The sequence below is a fragment of the Erythrolamprus reginae genome, chromosome 1, assembly GCF_031021105.1.
Source record: "Erythrolamprus reginae isolate rEryReg1 chromosome 1, rEryReg1.hap1, whole genome shotgun sequence".
Lineage (NCBI taxonomy): Eukaryota > Metazoa > Chordata > Lepidosauria > Squamata > Dipsadidae > Erythrolamprus > Erythrolamprus reginae.
Window position 1 is genome coordinate 277,814,796 of NC_091950.1, and position 19,830 is coordinate 277,834,625.

At 34.6% G+C, this 19,830-nt stretch overlaps 1 protein-coding gene across 3 annotated transcripts in view; it reads left to right on the forward strand.

Annotated features, from left to right (window-relative positions):
- The window catches only part of FAM135A (family with sequence similarity 135 member A), a 56,458-nt gene that overhangs the window by 9,126 nt on the left and 27,502 nt on the right, over positions 1-19,830 (forward strand). For all 3 annotated transcript variants that reach the window (XR_011557387.1, XM_070733059.1, XM_070733058.1), the window contains exons 2-9: positions 1,985-2,070; positions 4,244-4,369; positions 5,273-5,352; positions 5,670-5,809; positions 9,864-9,934; positions 12,960-13,133; positions 16,082-16,208; positions 16,689-16,842. Coding sequence is in view for 2 of the 3 variants with exons in the window: in XM_070733059.1 (XP_070589160.1) it covers positions 4,293-4,369; positions 5,273-5,352; positions 5,670-5,809; positions 9,864-9,934; positions 12,960-13,133; positions 16,082-16,208; positions 16,689-16,842 (823 nt within the window). In the remaining variant the exon portion in view is untranslated. The remainder of the gene's footprint in view (positions 1-1,984; positions 2,071-4,243; positions 4,370-5,272; positions 5,353-5,669; positions 5,810-9,863; positions 9,935-12,959; positions 13,134-16,081; positions 16,209-16,688; positions 16,843-19,830) is intronic.

Here is a 19,830-nt window from a genome sequence, read left to right on the forward strand (position 1 = left end):
TCAGAACATTTAAATATGTGCAGTATTTATTTTAAGCACTTAATTAAGACAAACTGAAGTCAAAAGATTTCCTGCATATAGGATTCCTGTCAGTCATGGTCTAACAATCTAGAAAGGAACTAAATTAAAATATATTTTTTAATATAATATTCCACTAGCACAATTACATTGTGATTAATTTTACCAGTTCATAGATGAGAATGAGGATTATGTAGTTATACAGAAGGTAAGAAGAACAACTTTTAGGATAACTTCTTTGAGACCAGCCATACTTTTCATGGTAGAAATATTGGATGGGAAAAAGGACCAACCTGTTTTCTATCTATGAAGCTATGTTGTCACCAGGAGGGTGATAGATTTTTTCCCCTTTTATATTAGGTTTTTATTGTTTATAAGCCTCCCAGAATCATAGAGTGAATGGACAGCAATATAAATCTAATAAATAAATAAAACCAAATGACAGATTATATCTTCACTTCAACATTAACTGCAGCAATTTATTTTCCAATACAGAAGCGAATTTGTGTGTATTTAATAAGTAGAAGACATCCTGTTGTCACAACTCTCAGGCATTAGATCTTTGTTTATTTGTAGTTGTTAGCACTCTTGGAACCCTACAGTAAAGTAACATTTGTATCCCTGCTCTCCAGTGGAGACTGCAGAATGCGGTATAAATCATAAAATTATTTGTATCAAATATTTATATACCACCTTTCAATTTTCAGAAAAGCAGTTTATACCATTAACATTTACAGTTTAAAAGTGACTTTCTGTGCCTTCTTTTTTCCATACTCACAAATATCCCAACATAGTTGCTTCATAAGTTATTAAATATAAGGAATGTTATTTACTGTAATAATTTCCCAGAATTCTATCTGAAAGCACTATAGAATTATTCTCTAAAACCATACAATTATTTTGTTTTCAATATAATATAATTTCAATGCTTAACTTATGATATGACCTAGTCATTCATTTCTTAAAAACTCTGAAACTGCCACATTAGCATGCTGATGTTGGAGAAGTTGAAAGAAAAAAAATGTTTGCCTTAAAGTTGAATAAGGTCATTTTGCTCAGTAACTCCCCCTTAAGGACTAAAAAATTCCCATTCTACCCCTGTGATCTCTTGCCACTAGCAGCCCCAGGTGGAACACAAAGATTGTACAGTCCCTAGGATAGAAAAAAGGTTATTTATCCCTGTCTTGCTCTCTGCTTATCTTAATTAGTCAGGCAATCCATGCAAATGCTAGTTGTTTTTCTCTCCTAATGAACTGAACATGTACCTTAAATATCTTATTGTGCATTTACTAATTGAAAAACAGAATATGGATGTTCTAAATAAATTAAAACATTATAGCAATTAAAATGCTTAGACTCTATTCCAAAATGCCTTCTTGTATGTTTGTTAATAGTTACAATACTATTTCTCTTACAGATGAAAATATTTTTTCCTTGAGAAGCGTAACATGAAAAGAATCAGTTGCATGAAATTCATAGAATACATATATAACAGAAATGCATTTTCTTTGTGACAAGGGAAACTAGCCTAAACCAATTTAGTAGTTGCATGTTACTCTAAATCATAGGGCATTGAACAGTCAACATATAAATGAAACTAAGATTTAGATAAATAAAAAGCTATAATAAAAATACAGCATTAAAACATATATTAATGTAATATTTTTTTTAATTTTCTCTAAAATTAATTATTACTATTACTGTAGATTATTTTTTCTTCCTGCATTTAATCACAATAATATGCAGATTTTACAAAATATTCCAGGCTTGTTGGTTTCATTACAAATGTTATTTTTTTCTGTAAGCATTCACTTTCAGAGTAAAGGTGACGCTTTTCTGTCTCTTTCTTAGTTGACTGTACATTAAGGCACACAGAATACTATTAATATTTTGTTTTATTCTGAAGAAAAACCTCAGAAACAGATTGGATTTAGATATTCCATAATTTGCTTTCTTTTCCATGCAGAGTAAGCAGAATGGTTTTGATTGCAAAAATGAAGAACTGGAAGATTGCTTGTTGCCTTCATTAATATGGATTATTTATTATTAGAGGTAAAGATGAAGCTTATTCAATTTGAAATACTGTAAATGCATACTTGTAAGTTTTTTGTGTGTAAGTCTCATATACAGCCTTGATTAGACTGATTACTAACAAAGACTTAAAGCTTGACACTCTCACTCTGATACTTCTGAACATGACCAAACATGTTTGGTCTTTACTGAACTATGCTTTATAATTTTACTTTTTTATTCTATGCATTTTGAGATTCAACAGTGTCTGACTGAACCTACTTTGGCTCTAATGCGATTGACATTGCATTATTTGAATTATTGGAAAGGATTATATCAAATACTTATTAGTAAGCAAAAAAATGTGCTTTGTTAACAGTACTCTGATTCACCTTATTTTAAAGCATAATAAGCAAAAAACCAGTATCCACTTTGGATATTAAGTTAAATTATGTTGTAAGATCATATACAATATGAGTAATGGGGAGCCTTGAACTTACACACTTGCCTACTTTCCTCTGGCTCAGCCAAGAAGAACTTGAGAAAGTTTTGGTTTATTATAAGCCAGAATTATAAGTCATTGGTTTGTTTGAACAAAACATATTTTAAATGTAAGATCCTTCTTAGTTTGAATGTGATGAAAAATTCTGGAAATATTTGTACTTTAAAAATGATCAATCTTTTTATCATAACTACACTAGAGTTAGAATAGAGGAGATGAAGAGCCAAAGTATCCTGATGATATCCTGATTGCTAAATTGGGTTTTACTACTACGTACTTCCAAAATAGGTTAAAATAAGCAGTCCTCATCTTTTTAGAAAATCAGAGCACTCATCAAGTAAATGTTCAAGTTAAACATAATTTCTGCTGACATTGCTAAATTACTTTTCTGAGGATATTTGCTTGTTCAGCATAATTGTATTTAGAAGTTCTGCTTCGCATGAAAGCTAAAACCTACAGGTGTACTATGCATGTGATTTTCTTCTGCAGACATTCACAAAAATATCAACAGAAGAAATATGTTGTTTGGTGGGGTGTCTTAATCAGAGTGTTTCTGTAGGGCTGTAGTTTTCAAACCACCCTAATAGGCCCTTATTGTGAAATTGCAACTCCGTTTAAAAATTTGTATATCTCACTGAAAAGAAATAGAATAGGTGTTCTTTGCTATAGAATCTAATACAGGAGACTTTGCTATTTTAAGAATAATTAAAGATTGAACACAAACTTTTGTAGCCAAATTCATTAAATTTGCCACTTTAGATAAAAAAGATATTTTCTTTCACCTGCTTCCCTCTCTCCTCTGTTAGATTAAAAAGCCGTAATCATAGTTCCCTCTAAGCTGAGCAGTGAGCAATCGCTCACTTAAAAATCATCATCAACTCAGAGTTTTCCAAACCTGCCCAGAAGCCGAGAGAGAAAGAGTGAGAGGGAAGGAGAGAGAGAGGAAGAGAGGACGAGAGAGAAACAGATAGAAAAAAGAGAGGAAGGAAAAGAGAAAGAAAAAGAATGGGAGTAAGGAAGAGAGAAAGAAAATCAAAATCTAGTTTGAAACTAGCTCAACTATTTAAGTGGCATTTGGTATTGATAGAGTTGCCCTATTATGAGCTCACTGTTATAGACACACAGTACAGTATTTTATTTTGAAATTCTCTGAGGCAAAACAGGGTGGGTTTTTTATTTATTTGTTTGTTTGTTTGTTTGTTTATTATTTCTGTGCCGCCCAGTCCCAAAGGGACTGCCGCTCAGACACTATACTTTTCCGCCCACCCCCCTAAAAAAATAGAGGGAACACTGGCCGTAATGGATGTAAAGAATTTAGGTTTTTTTAAAGAAAAACGTGAATTAGTAGAAAATTATGTTTATGAGTGATTATATATAAACTCCGTTTTTGCTGAATGTGAAAACTAAGGGAAGCTAGGATAGATTTATTTCGGCCTTATTTTGGCCTCATCAGCTAGCCATACCCTCACTGGGACTTGAACCTGCAACCTTTGCCTTGTAAGGCCAAGAATTAACCTCTTGGCTACAGTATCCAATCCCTTCAGCTCTGTACCAGGGAAGGGTTACATATTTTTTGTGTCGAGTCACCCTGGTATATTGAAGGAACATCACAGCTCCTTTTTTGCGTCTCGGCCCAACCCAGGGCCATATATACACCATATGTATGAAAGTCATTTTCATACACATCAATTGTCTTCTTTTCCTTCTTTTTAGTAATTTAAGTTCCTTGCAACTGTACTACAGCTCCTCCATCTACATAAAAATGAGCGAAGTACAAGCAATGGTAGAATTCTCTGTGGAGCTCCACAAATTTTATAATGTGGATTTGTTTCAAAGAGGGTGAGTTATTTTTCCTACTGTACAATAAATGCTATAAATTCTAATGGTATTGCTGCAAAAGTCTTTGTATAGAGTGATTTATTGTGTGTTTTAATGCATATCTTGAGATAAAAAGTAGTTCAGGACATGAATCTTTTTCTGATAAATATTACTTATCTTATATAAGAAAAGCTAAGTAGTTTGAATCATCGTTTTGAATTGATAGAGGAGAGCAGGATTGAAAATATTACTATTTAAAAGAGTATATTAATATGTGACATTTGTAAATTTAAATCTCTGAGGATTTTAAATTACAATGATAACATCTTGATAGTTAGGTTTCTGTGACATTTATAAATATAAATCTAATAAAGTTGTGCTTAGAGTTTTCTCAAAACCTTTAAAGGTTGTTGTTTATGGTTTCTGTTGTTTATGGTACATCAGTTTTGTGATCAGTATCTTCATTCCTGAATCTCATTTGTATGCATGTTGCTATTCTTTTTCATGTGCCAAGGAAAGGAATTTCTTTATGGCTGTTGTTTTCTTGCAAAATGAAGTAAATATTCATTACATCACACTGAAGCATTGAAAATTAACATATACTGTATTTATATGTCCTTTCCTTGTGTTTCAAGGCAGAAATTTCCATGTTAAAATTTATTAGATTTTAAATATGACTTAGATTCAGTTTGGTGGTTAAAAGCACTAGAGTAGGAATGGGGAAATTTAATCCTCTCTCAGCAATAAAGGCAGGTGAATGACTTTGGATCACTTAATCACTTTCAGCATAGGAAGAATATATTAGCAAACCAGTTCTGAAAATGTTCCTAAGAGCACTTTGATGCCCAGAAGCGAGCGTTGATATTAAGGACCAAAATTATCCATAAATAGAATAATTCTAGAAATATTCTTTCTGTTTTGTAGATTCTATCAAATTCGTGCATCTATGAAAATTCCTCCAAGAATACCACACAAAATTGAAGCAAGTTTATTACGTGCAACTAGTAAGTCTAAATATTTCATTAGTATTTAAGCTTTATTATTGTTGTTTATTAGTACTTTTATTAAAAGTTACCAGCTTATTAAAATTACATTGTATGCTAAATATTTTAAATATTAAATATTTTAGTGAATTGATCTTAATATCAGATTTTTATGTTTTTGAATCGCTGTATATTAACTATGTTATATGATAATGGTAAGTAATTTATTACAATATATCTAGTTTGTAAAAAGGTCTTTTAAAAATGTCAGTTATCAGTTTGTGAATATCAATAAACTTTAAGCGATGATGAATACTTGCCAATTTTCTTGTTTTTAGGTGCTGATCTTGCCTTTCCAGCTTCTGTCCATGACAATGTAGTCTGCAGTAAAACATTTCAGATTCTCTACAAAAATGAAGAGGTCTGTGTGAATGATGCAATGATCTTCAAAATTAAAATGCTATTGGATGAAAGAAAGGTAACACTGGCATCTGCTTTACTAATAATGGATGGATGAATGGATGGATTAGACAGACAGGCAGATAGATGATATAATAGTTCTGTATGGGTGACTGCCATAAAAGCTCTGGTAAATGAAGACTAATTTATCCAAAAATTCTCAGCATATAGAATGTTTGTGTGTGTGTGTGTACCATGTTTTCCCAAAAATAAGGCAGGCTGTTATTTTCTTTTTACCCCTGAAATACAGCCTTGTCCTTATTATCCCGTGTGTGTGTGTGTGTGTGTGTGTGTGTGTGTTTATTTTTGAAGTGCAGGAAGCCCCTAAAGGGGGGCTGAGGCTGGAGTGCTGAACAGCTGCTTTGCTGGTGTTGCTCTGCTGCCTCCAGAAATCATGGCAGCTTTTTCATTGCTTCCCGTACAAACAGCACGAGGTGAGGTTGTGAGGCGGAAGGCAAAGAGGGCAATATGCCCCACATGTATCTGCCGTCAACGTGGAACGGCCTTGCAGAGGTCGTTCCAGCAAACCCTAGCTGATGCACCTCTTAGTGGCAGCTGCAAAAAGAACAGCTGCAAAAAATCTCTTGCCCGCTCTAGCCCTGTCAACCTGGGACTGGGGGGGAGGGTAACTGAGACCGGAGCTGCAAGCAGTAGCTGGTGCGGGCTGTCTGTGCAGCCATGAAGCAGGATCGGCATGAGCCCATTTTTCATGTTCTTCTTTTCCTAGATGGTGGCAACACGTTCAGCTCCCTGAATTCGGCCTGTCAATGTTGGCTGGCGAGGTGGAGTGGCAGGTGGGGAGGGGTGGGACGGCGAGAAGCAAGATGCATGGAGCAAGACAGGGCTCCCCTTGTTGTTTCTTCTCCCCACCACTTGCCAGGCATGGCAGTAGCTGGAAGCCTGAGGTCAACAGACCAGATTTGGTGAACGAGGCACACCTCTGCCACTTGGAGAAGAAAAAAGACAGGACGTGCTGCGAGAGAGCCCATTTCTCACATTCCTTTCCTCCTGGGCGGTGACGCCATGTTCAGCTCCCCGAATCTGGGCTGCTGATCTCGGCAAGTGAGGGAGAGTGGCAGGTAAGGAGGGATGGGGCAGCGGAGGAGACGTGGAACGAGACAGGCTCCCCTTGCTGTCTCTTCCCTCCCTCCTCGTCAAGCATGGCAGGAGCTGGACATCAGGTAAGGCACAGCAGAGAAATGAGACAAGTGGGAGCAGTGGATGAGATGGGTGGTCCGCGAGATGTTTATCTTAGCGGAGTGGCAGTTCCGTCACATCTCTTGGCTGGTTTGTGCAGGGAAATATATTGCATGGTAAAGAAAAACTTCTCTTGAGTGCGAGAATTGTTAATTGCTCGCACTTGCGTCAAAGTTTATTTTGCAAGGTGTTTCCCTGCACAGACTGGCCAAGAAACGCAATGGAGCTGCTGGACCCTCGTAAGATGCGTGTCTCATAGCCCACCCCGCACCATCCACTGCCCCACCTGTCTTGCTTCTCTGCCATATCTTACCTGACCTCCATCTCCTGCCATGCCCGGCAAGGCAGAGAGAAGGGATGGCAAGGGGAGCCCTGTCTCGCTCCATGCATCTTGCTTTGCCGCCCCATCTCCATCCGAGATCAGCAGGGCAAATTCGGGGAGCAGCAGCTGCTGCTTGGGAAGAGAAGAACGTGAGAAATGGTCTCTCTTGCAGTGCCTCCTCTCTTGCTCTCCAGAGTGACAGTGGTACGTCTGACTCACTGAACCTGGCCTGCAGCGACTGATCCAATCCTTGCTGGCAATGCTGTGGGCAAGAACCGGCCATACTGATACCGACTTCATGGCTGTGCAGACAGCTCACATTGGCCACTGCTTGGAGCTCCAGTACCAGTCCCACTCGCCCCCAGTCCTAGGTTGACAGGGCTAGTGCTGGCAAGAGGTTTTTTTCCAGCCGCCACTAAGAGAAGGGGTGTGTGAGCTACGGTTTGACTAAATTGTTTGGTGCTGATGGCATGTGCGTGTGGGGCATGTTCCCACTCCCATTTTCTCTCTCTCCAGCCTCGCCTATTCATGTGTTGCTTGCACGGCAGCTGCGCATGTGTCTTAAATATTGGGGGGGGGTATTTTCTGGAGGGCATGCGCTCGAAAACCTAATTAGGCTTATTATCCGGACAGGTGCTAGTTTTGGGGAAACTATGTATGTGTGTATGTATGTATGTACAGTATGTATGTATAAGCATAGTTTGGGTAATAGACAACGGTTTATAATTCACCAAAATATCAAAATCTTGCTGGATCCTTTCAGAATTATTTATTAAACTTAATGAAAAAGAATAAGATTAGATTAAGAAATGTGAATTGTTTTTCCCCTTTAGAATCTAATTTATTCATAGGTACTATGTGAACTACTCTGTTTTCCCCAAAATAAGACATTCCCGGATAATAAGCCCAATCAGGCTTTTGAGTGCATGACAATAAGGCCAAGTGCTTATTTCAAGGTTCAGAAAAATATAAGACAGGGTCTTATTTTAGGGGAAACACAGTAGTGTAGAGACTGTTCTCCTAAATTATAACACAGGAATGTCCAAATGGTTCTCTCTGATTCTAAGCATACCATTACATGTAGTCCTTGACTTATAACCACAATTGGTATCAGATTGATAACAAATGAATGCAGTCATAAAGTGAGGTATCACATGACTGCATCACTTAGCGACTGTAATGTAGGCAATCCCCTTTGCCATTGTTAACTGATTTTTACTGCTTGCTAACTAAGTACCTATCTCAATCCAAACCATTCTAGGCTTGGTCCCTCTCAACTCCAAGCATTAGGAACGGCAGGAACTACCTCCAACTCCCCCTACCCACCTACGTCTTCCCCATTTATACCCTTATGGCCCCTGTATACACTCTTTTTCGGCAAAATGTCTTACCTCATGGTAATAATTGATAAATTATAAATGGCCCTAAATGTAGACAGGTTGCCAAGTGCTTGAAATACAGTTATCTGACTGCTGATGGGTAGTTTATCCATTGGAAATTCAGACCACATCATAAGTACCTTGGGAGGGTGGTCGGTCCAGCATAACTTGAATGGTAAATAAGCAAGAAGACATAAGTCTAGGTCTGCTTATATAGTTAATGAAAAACGTCATTGATATAAATAACATAGGTAATCGTATTCTATTTTATATGGTTGAAGAGGTAAATAGAGGAATTTTAGCTATGACACAGTCATATTTGTGGGGAATATGCACCTACTATTTTTTTTGATTTGGAAACCTGAGAAAGCGAGATCCAAAAGTACAAATTGGCCTTTAGAGCATTGCTTCCTGGCTGTTTGCTGGATCCATTCCTTTCATTATCTCTAGAGAATATTTTATCTTTGCAGTCACAGCTCTTGTGAGAAGAATTGGGATACTGTATTTGGTACATGTCATTTCAGATCCAGGTATCAAGACAATTGATCATCTGCCTTTATTTTTCTTTTGTATTCTTGATTGTTTATCCAATGGGCCAAATTACCTGCCAGTATTGTCAATTTGATTCTGTCAGCTTGGAATGAGAATGACTGGTCCCATGCTATGCATCTTGGTTGTAAATGAATTGTTCCCTGGCAAACCAGCAAAAACAACAACAACCAATTGTTACTGAAGCAGACAGATTAGCAGTTTATATATATGTGTGTGTGTGTGTGTGTGTGTGTGTGTGTGTGTGTATATATATATATATATATATATACACACACACACACACACACACACATATATATATATATATAAACTTTAAAACACATAGGTCCATTTTGTACAAATAATACTGGATTTGTTGTTCAGTATTTTATTTACTCAATATTTTAAATTGCACTAGTAACATTTAGTAACATAACACAAACTAGTAACAACAAACAGGCATTGTTTGCTTTTCTATCTGCTGCTTTGTCATGCATAGTAACCCTTTGTAATAAAAAGTATTTTAATTTATTGTAAACAACTTTGTAACTATGACAAATGAAGATAAATATATAAATATTGTGTCTTTCAACAAGAGAATGCATGGCAAACCATAGTCTGTATAACTTATTTTATTTTCTTAGATTGAAGAGTCTCTTAATGAAATGAATTTCCTACTGTCTTTAGATCTGCATTTCACAGATACCGATTATTCGTAAGTTCAAAGCTCAGTTACATATTGGTCTTGATAAAATTACATTAAGAATTATTATTTTCACCTAGAGTTCTATGTTTCACATTATACACGCTAGTTCTGTGTGCATCAATGTAATAATAATAATGGTAATAATAATAATAATAACAACAACAGCAACAACAACAACAACAACAGAGTTGGAAGGGACCTTGGAGGTTTTCTAGTCCAATCCCTGCTTAGGCAGGAAACCCTACACTACTTCAGACAAATGGTTATCCAACATCTTCCTAAAAACTTCCAGTATTGGAACATTCACAACTTCTGGAGCAAGCTGTTCCACTGATTAATTTTTCTAACTGTCAGGAAATTTCTCCTTAGTTCTAAGTTGCTTCTCTCCTTGATTAGTTTCCACCCATTGTTTCTTTTTCTACCCTTGGGTGCTTTGGAGAATAGCTTGACTTCCTCTTTTTTGTGGCAACCCCTGAGATATTGGAACACTGCTATTATGTCTCCCCTGGTTCTTCTTTTCATTAAACTATAAATACCCAGTTCCTTCAACAGTTCTTCATATGTTTCAGCCTCTAGTCCCCTAATTATTTTTGTTACTCTTCTCTGCACTTTTTCTAGAGTCTCAACATCCTTTTTGCATTGTGGCGACCAAAACTGAATGCAATATTCAGTTGCAGTATGCATTATAAAGTGGTTGATTCTATCCCTCTGTTAATGCAACTGTGTTGTCTTTTTTGACAGCTGTTGCACACTGCTGGCTCATATTTAAATGGTTGTCCACTAGGACTCCAAGATCCCTCTCACAGTTACTACTGTTGAGCAAAGTATCACATATACTGTATCTGTGCTTTTTATTTTTTTCTTTCCTAAATGTAGAACCATCCTTTTTTCACCATTACATTACATTTTGATTGATAGTGCCCAATGTTCATGCCTGTCAAGATCCTTCTGTATCTTGAGCCTATCTTCTGGAAAGTTGAATATTCCTGCCAGATTGGTGTTATCTGCAAATTTGATGAGTTCCCCATCTACCCCTTCATCCAAGTCATTGATGAAGAGTCTTGGGGTACTCCATTGCATACATCCGTCCATGTAAATGCAGTTCAGTTGAACACTACACGTTGAGTGTGGCTGGTCAGCCAGTTTTGAATCCATCTGGTGGTGTTGCTGTCCATCCTACATTTTTCTACTTTATCTAGTAGTAGGTTATTGTCTACTTTATCAAATGCCTTACTGATGTCCCAAGTAGATACATCAACAGCATTCCTCTGTTGTCCACTAATTTTGTCACTTTGTCAAAGAATGCAATAAGATTAGTCTGGCATGATCTCTTTTTTACAAACCCACGTTGGGTTTTGATCATTAATTTGTTTGCTTTTTAGATGTTCATTCATTTGTTGCTGGATTATTTTTTCCAAAATCTTCCCTGGTATTGGGGTCAGGCTGATAGATCTGTAGTTTCCTGGATCTGTTTTTTTTCCCTTTTTTGAAGATGGGAACTACATCAGCTCTTTTCCATTCCTCTGGCAGTTTCCTGGTGCTCTAGGATCTTTGAAAGATATAGTTCAGTGGTTGTGAGATCTCATCCGCCAGTTCCTTCAGAACCTTAGGGTGTAATCCATCTGGTCTTGGTGATTTGAATTTGTCTAGGGTAGACATATGTTCACTTACCACCACCCCATTTTAACTTGTGTTATTAATGTTTTTTGTGATGCTGTTTTTGATAGGTTGGACTGTTTTTTCCCCTTTGGATAAAGACAAATGCAGAAAACATGTTAAGTAGAAAGCTCTGCTTTCTCCCTGTTGCTTGTCACCTTCTTGCCACTTTTTCCCTGCAATGGACCAATTGTTTCCTTGACTTTTTTCTTATTTTGTTTTATTTTTAGCTTTTTTTGGTTCCTTTTTAGTTTGTTGCAGGCCTTTGTTCATTAGCTTTTGTTCATTAGCTAAGGAGAGCCTTACCTTTCCTCACTTCATCTTTACAGGCTCGGACTATTTGATGGTATTCTGCCTTAGTTATTTCCCCCTTCTTTCTACTTTTTTATACTTGTCCTTTTTGTCTTTCAATTTGTCAGAGAGTTCTTTATGCAGCCATGCTGGTTTCTTTTGTGACCTATTATTTTTCTTCTTCATTGAGGATTCTCATCCATGGATTCTTTCCCAAGTTCTGTCTAAGTTTATTGAAATTAGCTTTCTTTAAGTCCAAGACTCTAGTTTGACTTGGTTCTACTGTTTGTGTTTGCATAATGCTAAATTCCAATATTGCATGATCACTTGCCTTCAAGGTTCCTGTAGCTTGAACACCTTCTATAATTTCATCCCTGCTAGTGAGAATTAAGACCAATATGGCTGGTCCCCTTGTTCCTTTCTCTATTTTTTAGGTAACAAAGTTGTTGGGTAGTGTATTCTTTTTTTGATCACTGTTCATGTACTGTAAAGTTGTAAGCACTGAACTCATTATTGTATTAACCTGCCCTTAATAATGAAATAAGAAGAAAGTCAATGGTTGTGTATTTTTAATATATTCTAGACTTTTAAAAACTTTTAATTTTTTCATTCAAAAATACTTTCTAATTGGACTGTATAAAATGATATAATTGGTAAAAATTATTGTGATTAAATAAGTGTATCAAAATAAATTAAGAATTTTCTAGTTATTAATTTTAGGATTGCCTTTTTTGCTTACATTTGAATTTATTACTATATACTAAATACGGTTCCGTATGTTTTATATTTGATATTCCAGTATACTTAATCATTGTGTATTTGCATATATGATGTCATAAGGTTATATCTGGTTATTCAATGTAAGATTTTCTTTACTCTTCTAATCATTTCACCAGAAGATTATTTTAAGGTCCTCATGTTAAACAAATTATCAAATACCAAAACTATAGAAGACTTCAGTCATTGTTTTGTATTCTTGGATTCTTAATCCTAATATTAAATTATTTTGAAAATAATGTATGTTGTATATTTATTTTTTAAGGTAATAACACACTTTTTGCCTGTGTTTATGCTCTTTTTCATTTAGACCAGAGGACCTGAACACTTTGCAGCTAATTAGCAGCCGAACGCTAAAGTTGCACTTTACTTTAAATCGAGGCCTTCATCACTACGTTAATGTTATGTTTGATTACTTTCACCTTTCTGTCATCTCTGTTATAGTGCATGCCTCTTTAGTTGCTCTTCATCAGCCATTGATAAGGTAATGACTAGAAGTGTTCTGTTTTTCAATACTTTAATGTGATGAAATTCATTCCTATTTTGTTGGTTTCATTGATAAAACTTCTTGCGTGGGTAATTAGATAAGAGTAGCTACCCTGCTAAAATGATCAGATTATTATATTTTTGTAGAGCCAGAATAATGAAATTATTTCAATCCAAGCACTAAAAATAATGATTTTAATTGTGTTAACTATTGTTATGGGAAAAAAGCATTATTAAAAAAACATAATATATGAGAGAGACTCATTACATGAAAGGCCAGATAGTTCAAGCCGTGATTTGTCATAATTGTGATGATTATGGTGTACAGTGCATGAAAACCCCAAATCCATCATCTCAGAAAATTAGAATACTACATGTGATCAATAAAACAAGGATTATACATAGAACAATATTGAATCTCTGCAAAATATAAGGAAACAGTGGAAATTTTTGCATCTCATTTGGAAACCCAGCGTATGGAGGAAAAATGGAGAGACACACATGCAAGATGCTTTAAATCTAATGTGAAGTTTCCACAGTTTCGGTTGATTTGGAGAGCCATGTCAAACTGCTTTTCAATTGAATTTCCAAATACTATGTATTTTGGACAGGGTACATCAACTAGTGGGTGTAAAATATAGTTCTTAATAATTTTAGCTAGCATGGTCATTTGCAGGGAATCATAGGTGATTAATATGAAAGATCCTATGTGCTAGTGTAAATATTTCTCTGAGACAAAAAATATTAAAGCGATCATTGTTTGTATATATATACTGTACATTGAGTGTGTTGCTGCAAACTATTTTTTATCTAATATGAAACCACTTCTAGTAGAAATATTATAGACCTAAGATATCTGAAGAAAATATAGATCTCTGCAAACAACTGAATATGAAATTATTCCTAAATTAGCATAATAGAATAGGACTGGCAAAGGGAGAAGATATAGAAAAAATTTACAGGGTATGTATGGAGTTATAGCTTGAAACTTCTCATTATACTTTTTGTTCAGCTTATGAACTTGCATTTATCCTACCAACAACAAACACTTATGAGTTTTGTTTCTGATAGTGTGGCATCCTGAAAGTCCATAAGTATCCTTTATACTGCTATCATAGCAGTTTCAAAAAAAAAAAACCACTTCCAGAGCTATGCAAAGCATTTGAAATAAGTACTTTGCAAAGTGCAATTTTATTTTATCCATTGAAAAGGTTAACCTTTGTAGTAGGACTATGCAAAGCATTTGAGGTAAGTGCTTTGCAAAGTGCATTTGCATGAACAGCACACTTCTGTTCAAAGAGTTAAAGAAGTTGCATCATTTGCAAGGTTCATTTAGCTGCTTCAGAGATGTCATCTGCTACTGGAACAAGAGAGTGCATGCACAGATAGTGCTTCAACAAGATCATAATGCTGCACTATTCATTATTCATGAAATGCACTTCCCGTTGTTACATTTGTTAAGTTTGTACAAACCTTTGCTTTTTACTTAACTAAGCACATTTGAAAGAGACCTAATTTTGGACCTACAATCAAAGGAAAGAAAGCAGAACAAACTTATTTGTTCTCTTAATGAAAAATATGATCAACTATCTTGGGGTTTTATTTGTTTAGACTCTGGAATATTTTAATACTCTCTTGTTTTTTCTTGCACCATTTCAAAATTATAAACATTACAATTGAATTAACTGGTATATCTCCTCTCAAATATGCAAAAATATATACTTTTTATTTTTGCAAAAAAAATTGTTTTCTTTACATCATGATCGTAGTTATTTTTTACATCAAGATGTAGTTATTTTTTTAGATATGCTAAGCTTATAATGGGATCATTTACTTTTTCAAAAGTAATTAGCAAAAATTGTTAAAATAAATAACAGGTTGAATTGGTAAAATTATAGTGAAAAAGATAATTACTATAACTTCAATAAATTATCTCCCTTTCTTACTTAGTTATATTTCTCAGTTGAATGAACACTTACAAAAGTACTTTTAAAAATCACCACTAAGATGACTTCTAAGATTGTTCACATTTAAGTAACTCATTAACAATTCATTCATCTACAAACATCTAAAATATTACAGGTAGCCCTCAACTTACAACAGTTCATATAGTGACTATTCAAAATGACAAAAGCACTAGAAAAAAGTGACTTATGACTGTTTTTCACACTTATGACCTTTGTAGCATCTTCACAGTGCAATGATATGATCAAAATTGAGATACAGTGGTACCTCTTCTTACGAACTTAATTCATTCTGTGACCAGGTTCTTAAGTAGAAAAGTTTGTAAGAAGAAGCAATTTTTCCCATAGGAATCAAGATAAAAGAAAATAATGTGTGTGATTGGGGGAACCACAGGGAAGAAGGAGGCCTGTTTCTTCCCAGGAGATTCCTAGAGAGGCCCCACCGAGGCTTCTCCCTGCCCTTTCCAGTTACAGTTTCGGAGGCTCGGGTTTGTAAGTGGAAAATGGTTCTTGAGAAGAGGAAAAATAATCTTGAACATCCAGTTCTAGAAAAGTTTGTAAGTAGAGGCGTTTGTAGGTAGAGGTACCACTGTACTTGGCAACCAATGTGATCACCTTTTGGGACCTTCTGAAACAAAAGTCAGTAAGGAAGCCAGATTCATTTAACAACTGTGTTACTAACTTAACAGCTGCATTGATTCACTTAACAACTGTTGCAGGAAAAGTCATAAAATTCGGGGCTCAATTGTGGTCGTAAGTTGTAAGGACACCTGTATTTACAATAATTTAAATAATGTTATGCATTATATAATTTTATACATTATTATATTCTGTGCAGTATAGTGGCCTTATACACTAGTTGCAACAAATACTGAACTAGTAGTTTGTATCAAGTTTTAATTCTCTACTATTGATTTTTTCCTGCACACTTGGCATTTCTGTATTTCTTTTGATGTTTAATTCTGCCTTCATTTGTTTTTAGCTTTCCTCGTCCTATAAAGAATACTTGGTTAAACAGAAATGCACCAGCACAGAGCAGGGATTCTGTGATTCCTTCTCTCGAAAGTGTTGTCTTTGGCAACAATTACACCAAGCAATTATCATCTGATGTAAGATTGGAATTATTTTGTCTTCTTCATAGATTGAACAGTACAAGTCATTTTCAGAATATTTTAAAGAAGAAAAACATTACATGGAGTAGATATTGACAAATATCTGCTGTATTAAAATATTGCTTAGTAGAAATGTTGGTCATGATGCTATGGAACATAATTTTGTTGTTGTACTGCAGCTGTTTTTTATTTATTTGACTGAGAAATATATGCTAAAAAGTAAACATTTTAACAAAGAAATTCCATGAACTGTAATATTGAATAACACTTCCAGAATTAGGACATGTTCCTTCCATCCCTCCCTCCCTCCTGGACTGCCCTTAACTTTGGGTGTTTTTTGTGAATACGTATGTGGGTAGGTGAGGAGGGAAACTTATATAAAAAGAATGTCTTAGGTAATACCTTAGCATTGTCTTTAAACTTGAAATAAACTGTTTGTGTTTCTTTATGACTTATAAATTATGAATTCATTTTTAGGGTTGCAGTTTTGTAATAGCAGACCCTTTCTTGAATCATGCTTACAGTCTTCACCATACACTTTGTGCCAGTTTGCTGCTCGCTTTCAAAGGATTACATAGTTATTTTACCAATTTATCAAATGAACTGCCTTCCTGTCACAAATTAGATGCAGGTATGTCAAAATATCTTTCCTTTGGTGCCAAAGCCTATAGGCAATTATACAATTTAAAAATGCCCATAGAGCTAATTATATAGCCTGTTTTTTATTTAATATTTAGACTATTTCTTCAAAATGTAAAATTTATCCTGTTTTCTCATATAATATGTCAATGCACCTACATACTTTTTCTAAGTAGACATATTAACATTATAATCATACAATATATTAATAAAAGTACCCTGTGCTCCTCAACATAAACTACAATTACTGCAGAATTTCAAATGTATTTGCATTAATAACAATAAGAATTAAAAGCTGAAAATTCCTACATAATATAATAGGATATACACTGAGAAAACAGTTTTATTTCAAATGAAGGACTTATCGTTCTTTCTGGGGCCATGTGATATGATATGGTGATTTAGAATCCCTTAACACTGTATATTGTATACGGTGGTGATATACTATTGTATAACTTTGATATTACTAATACAAGATAAGCCTAGGATTTAGAGACATGGAGATAAACACATAGTCACCATTGAGACAAGTACTCGTACAGGTAGTTCTTGCAACCATTTGTTTAATGACCATTGGTGATTTTAAAAAAATGATTTATGACCAGTTCTTACGGCTTATGTCTGTCACAGCACCCTTGCAGTCACAGGATCAAATTTTGGGCCCTTGGTAACTGGCATGTATTTACAATTTATAATGGTGACAGCATCCAAGGTCATGTGATCAGCATTTGTTACCTTCACAGGAGGTTTCAAAGTCAGTGAGGGAAGTTAGATTTGTTTAATAATTGTGTGATTTGCTGAGCAACCACAGCAAAAAGGTGATAAAATTGGGCACAACTCAGATCACAACCACATTGCTTAATGATGGAGATTCCGGTCCCAGTTATAAGACAAGGATTGCCTGTACACTTCTTGTTCATCCCAACTCTCATGCAGTTCAGTTTGATTGGAATCCGAAAAATAAAATAGAATTTCTTAATTAAACCAACTTTTTCAAAAACGAGACAGGAGGCGTATCAGCATTCATCTGATTTTTAGTAATGTCCACAATAGCAAGTTAGTCTTTATTGATATAATGGTTAAAATGACAGACAGATCCAGTGGTATTTGCAGTTTTATATGCATCTACAGTAAACTGCTTTTTGGAATGTCAGTTATTAAAGATTTAATGCAATTGATAGAATTAGAAAGTTAGCAGCTTTGTTGATATTCATATTACGCTACGTTTCTGGATTATCTAGTTTACCATGAATGAACTGCATGTTGGTTCATGCTTGTCTCTGCTGACATAGCAGCTGGGGTCAGACTCTTTCTTACTGACTTAAGGGCTACAAATTAACCAATTACTATCTTGCAAAAAATCCACTTTAAAATAGAGAGTTCTTAATACATTATGCTTTTGCTGATATTTCTCTAATATTTTATTTAGATTTTTAGATTTATTTATAAAGTATATTGAAGCCAGAACACTTAAAATCCATATTCCCAGTGAGTCCTAATAATGCGACTAAATTTCAGTGGTGTGATTTTAAGGAACTTCAGAAATGAGAAAATGCCAGTGTGGTTCCATATAATAACTTAACATGTTATGGTGTTTTAGCTAAGAAAATCTACTTTTGCCACTTGAATGTGGAAAATGATACAGTAATCCAAAGACCCATATACGGACAGAATAAAATGCCTTCTATTCTGGATTAATTTATCTGATCATGCTCCTGGAAGGGTTAGAGTTAGTTTGTACAGAGTATTATATTTACATGTACAGGCTGACAAAACAAACTAGTAGCTTTCATAAATCTAATTTTATATGCAATAGTATATAGATACAGTACAGTTAAAATCTATTATTGTACATTAAAACTTCAGCAATAATCTGCAGATACTTGAATCTGACATGAAAAAATATTTCAGAGAGAACATGAAAATATACTATATCAATACCTTATAATCTGTATAAGGTAATAATGTATTCTGTGTGTCATTACTTAACAAAGGGCACAGCTTCTTTAAGCTGTCAACAAATACAGTAACATGCATCTACTTTCTCTGAAGATGCAAATCTCTGCACCTTCCTAGATTATCATCTAACATTTCATTAGAATAGCAAAATATACCCCTAAATTGATACATAAATTGGGATATAGCATTTGGTTGTTATTAATAAAATCCTTGTATTCTGTAATGAATTATTTCTTTGCATTATACACAGTAATAATTTGTAAGGTGATATATTTTGGTCATATAGTTGTAAATACATTTATTTGGTTTTATGAATTATTTAAGGAAAATATCTAAATATTTTCCTTAACATTAAAAGTTAAGTTTAATAATAAGTTACCCCACATAAAATTATTTAAATGAACTCACCCCAAATCTTTGCAGGAATTAAATGGAACCCATGAGTTAGTCATTTTTTTTTATGATTTAGAATTGAAAAGAGGATTTTTTAATACATTATGTTTTATTGCTGACATTTTCTATAGATAATATTATATTTTGATTTTTAGGTTCATTTATTCAATATTTTAATTTGGCCTGTGCATATGAAAAAAAAAACTTGTTATGCCTAGGACATTTACTGGATTGGTGATGTGTACTAATATTACTAACATGAACTTATAAAACCTATTGATAAACATACTGAGTGCAAATCAAAGTTGCAAGTATGTAAGTTTGGATGAGATACTGGCTTACTTACCTGCAATATGCATTCTGATTATAAACAGAAAAATGTAATATTTTGAATTATCATCATAAAACAAGGGGGTATTTGTTGTACACTATCTAGAATTCAAATGGGATTCTAGCAAAAATAATCTGAAATCATTGTTTTTTTTTAATTGCCTTGCATTGTATACTTTCTTTTTGCCTTCTGTTTTCTTATTTTTCTGATGTACATTTTGATTTTCATAATTGCCTTTTTTTTCTTACAAAAAGAGACAAGTTTTGAACAAATCATTTTCTACCCTACTATATTTAA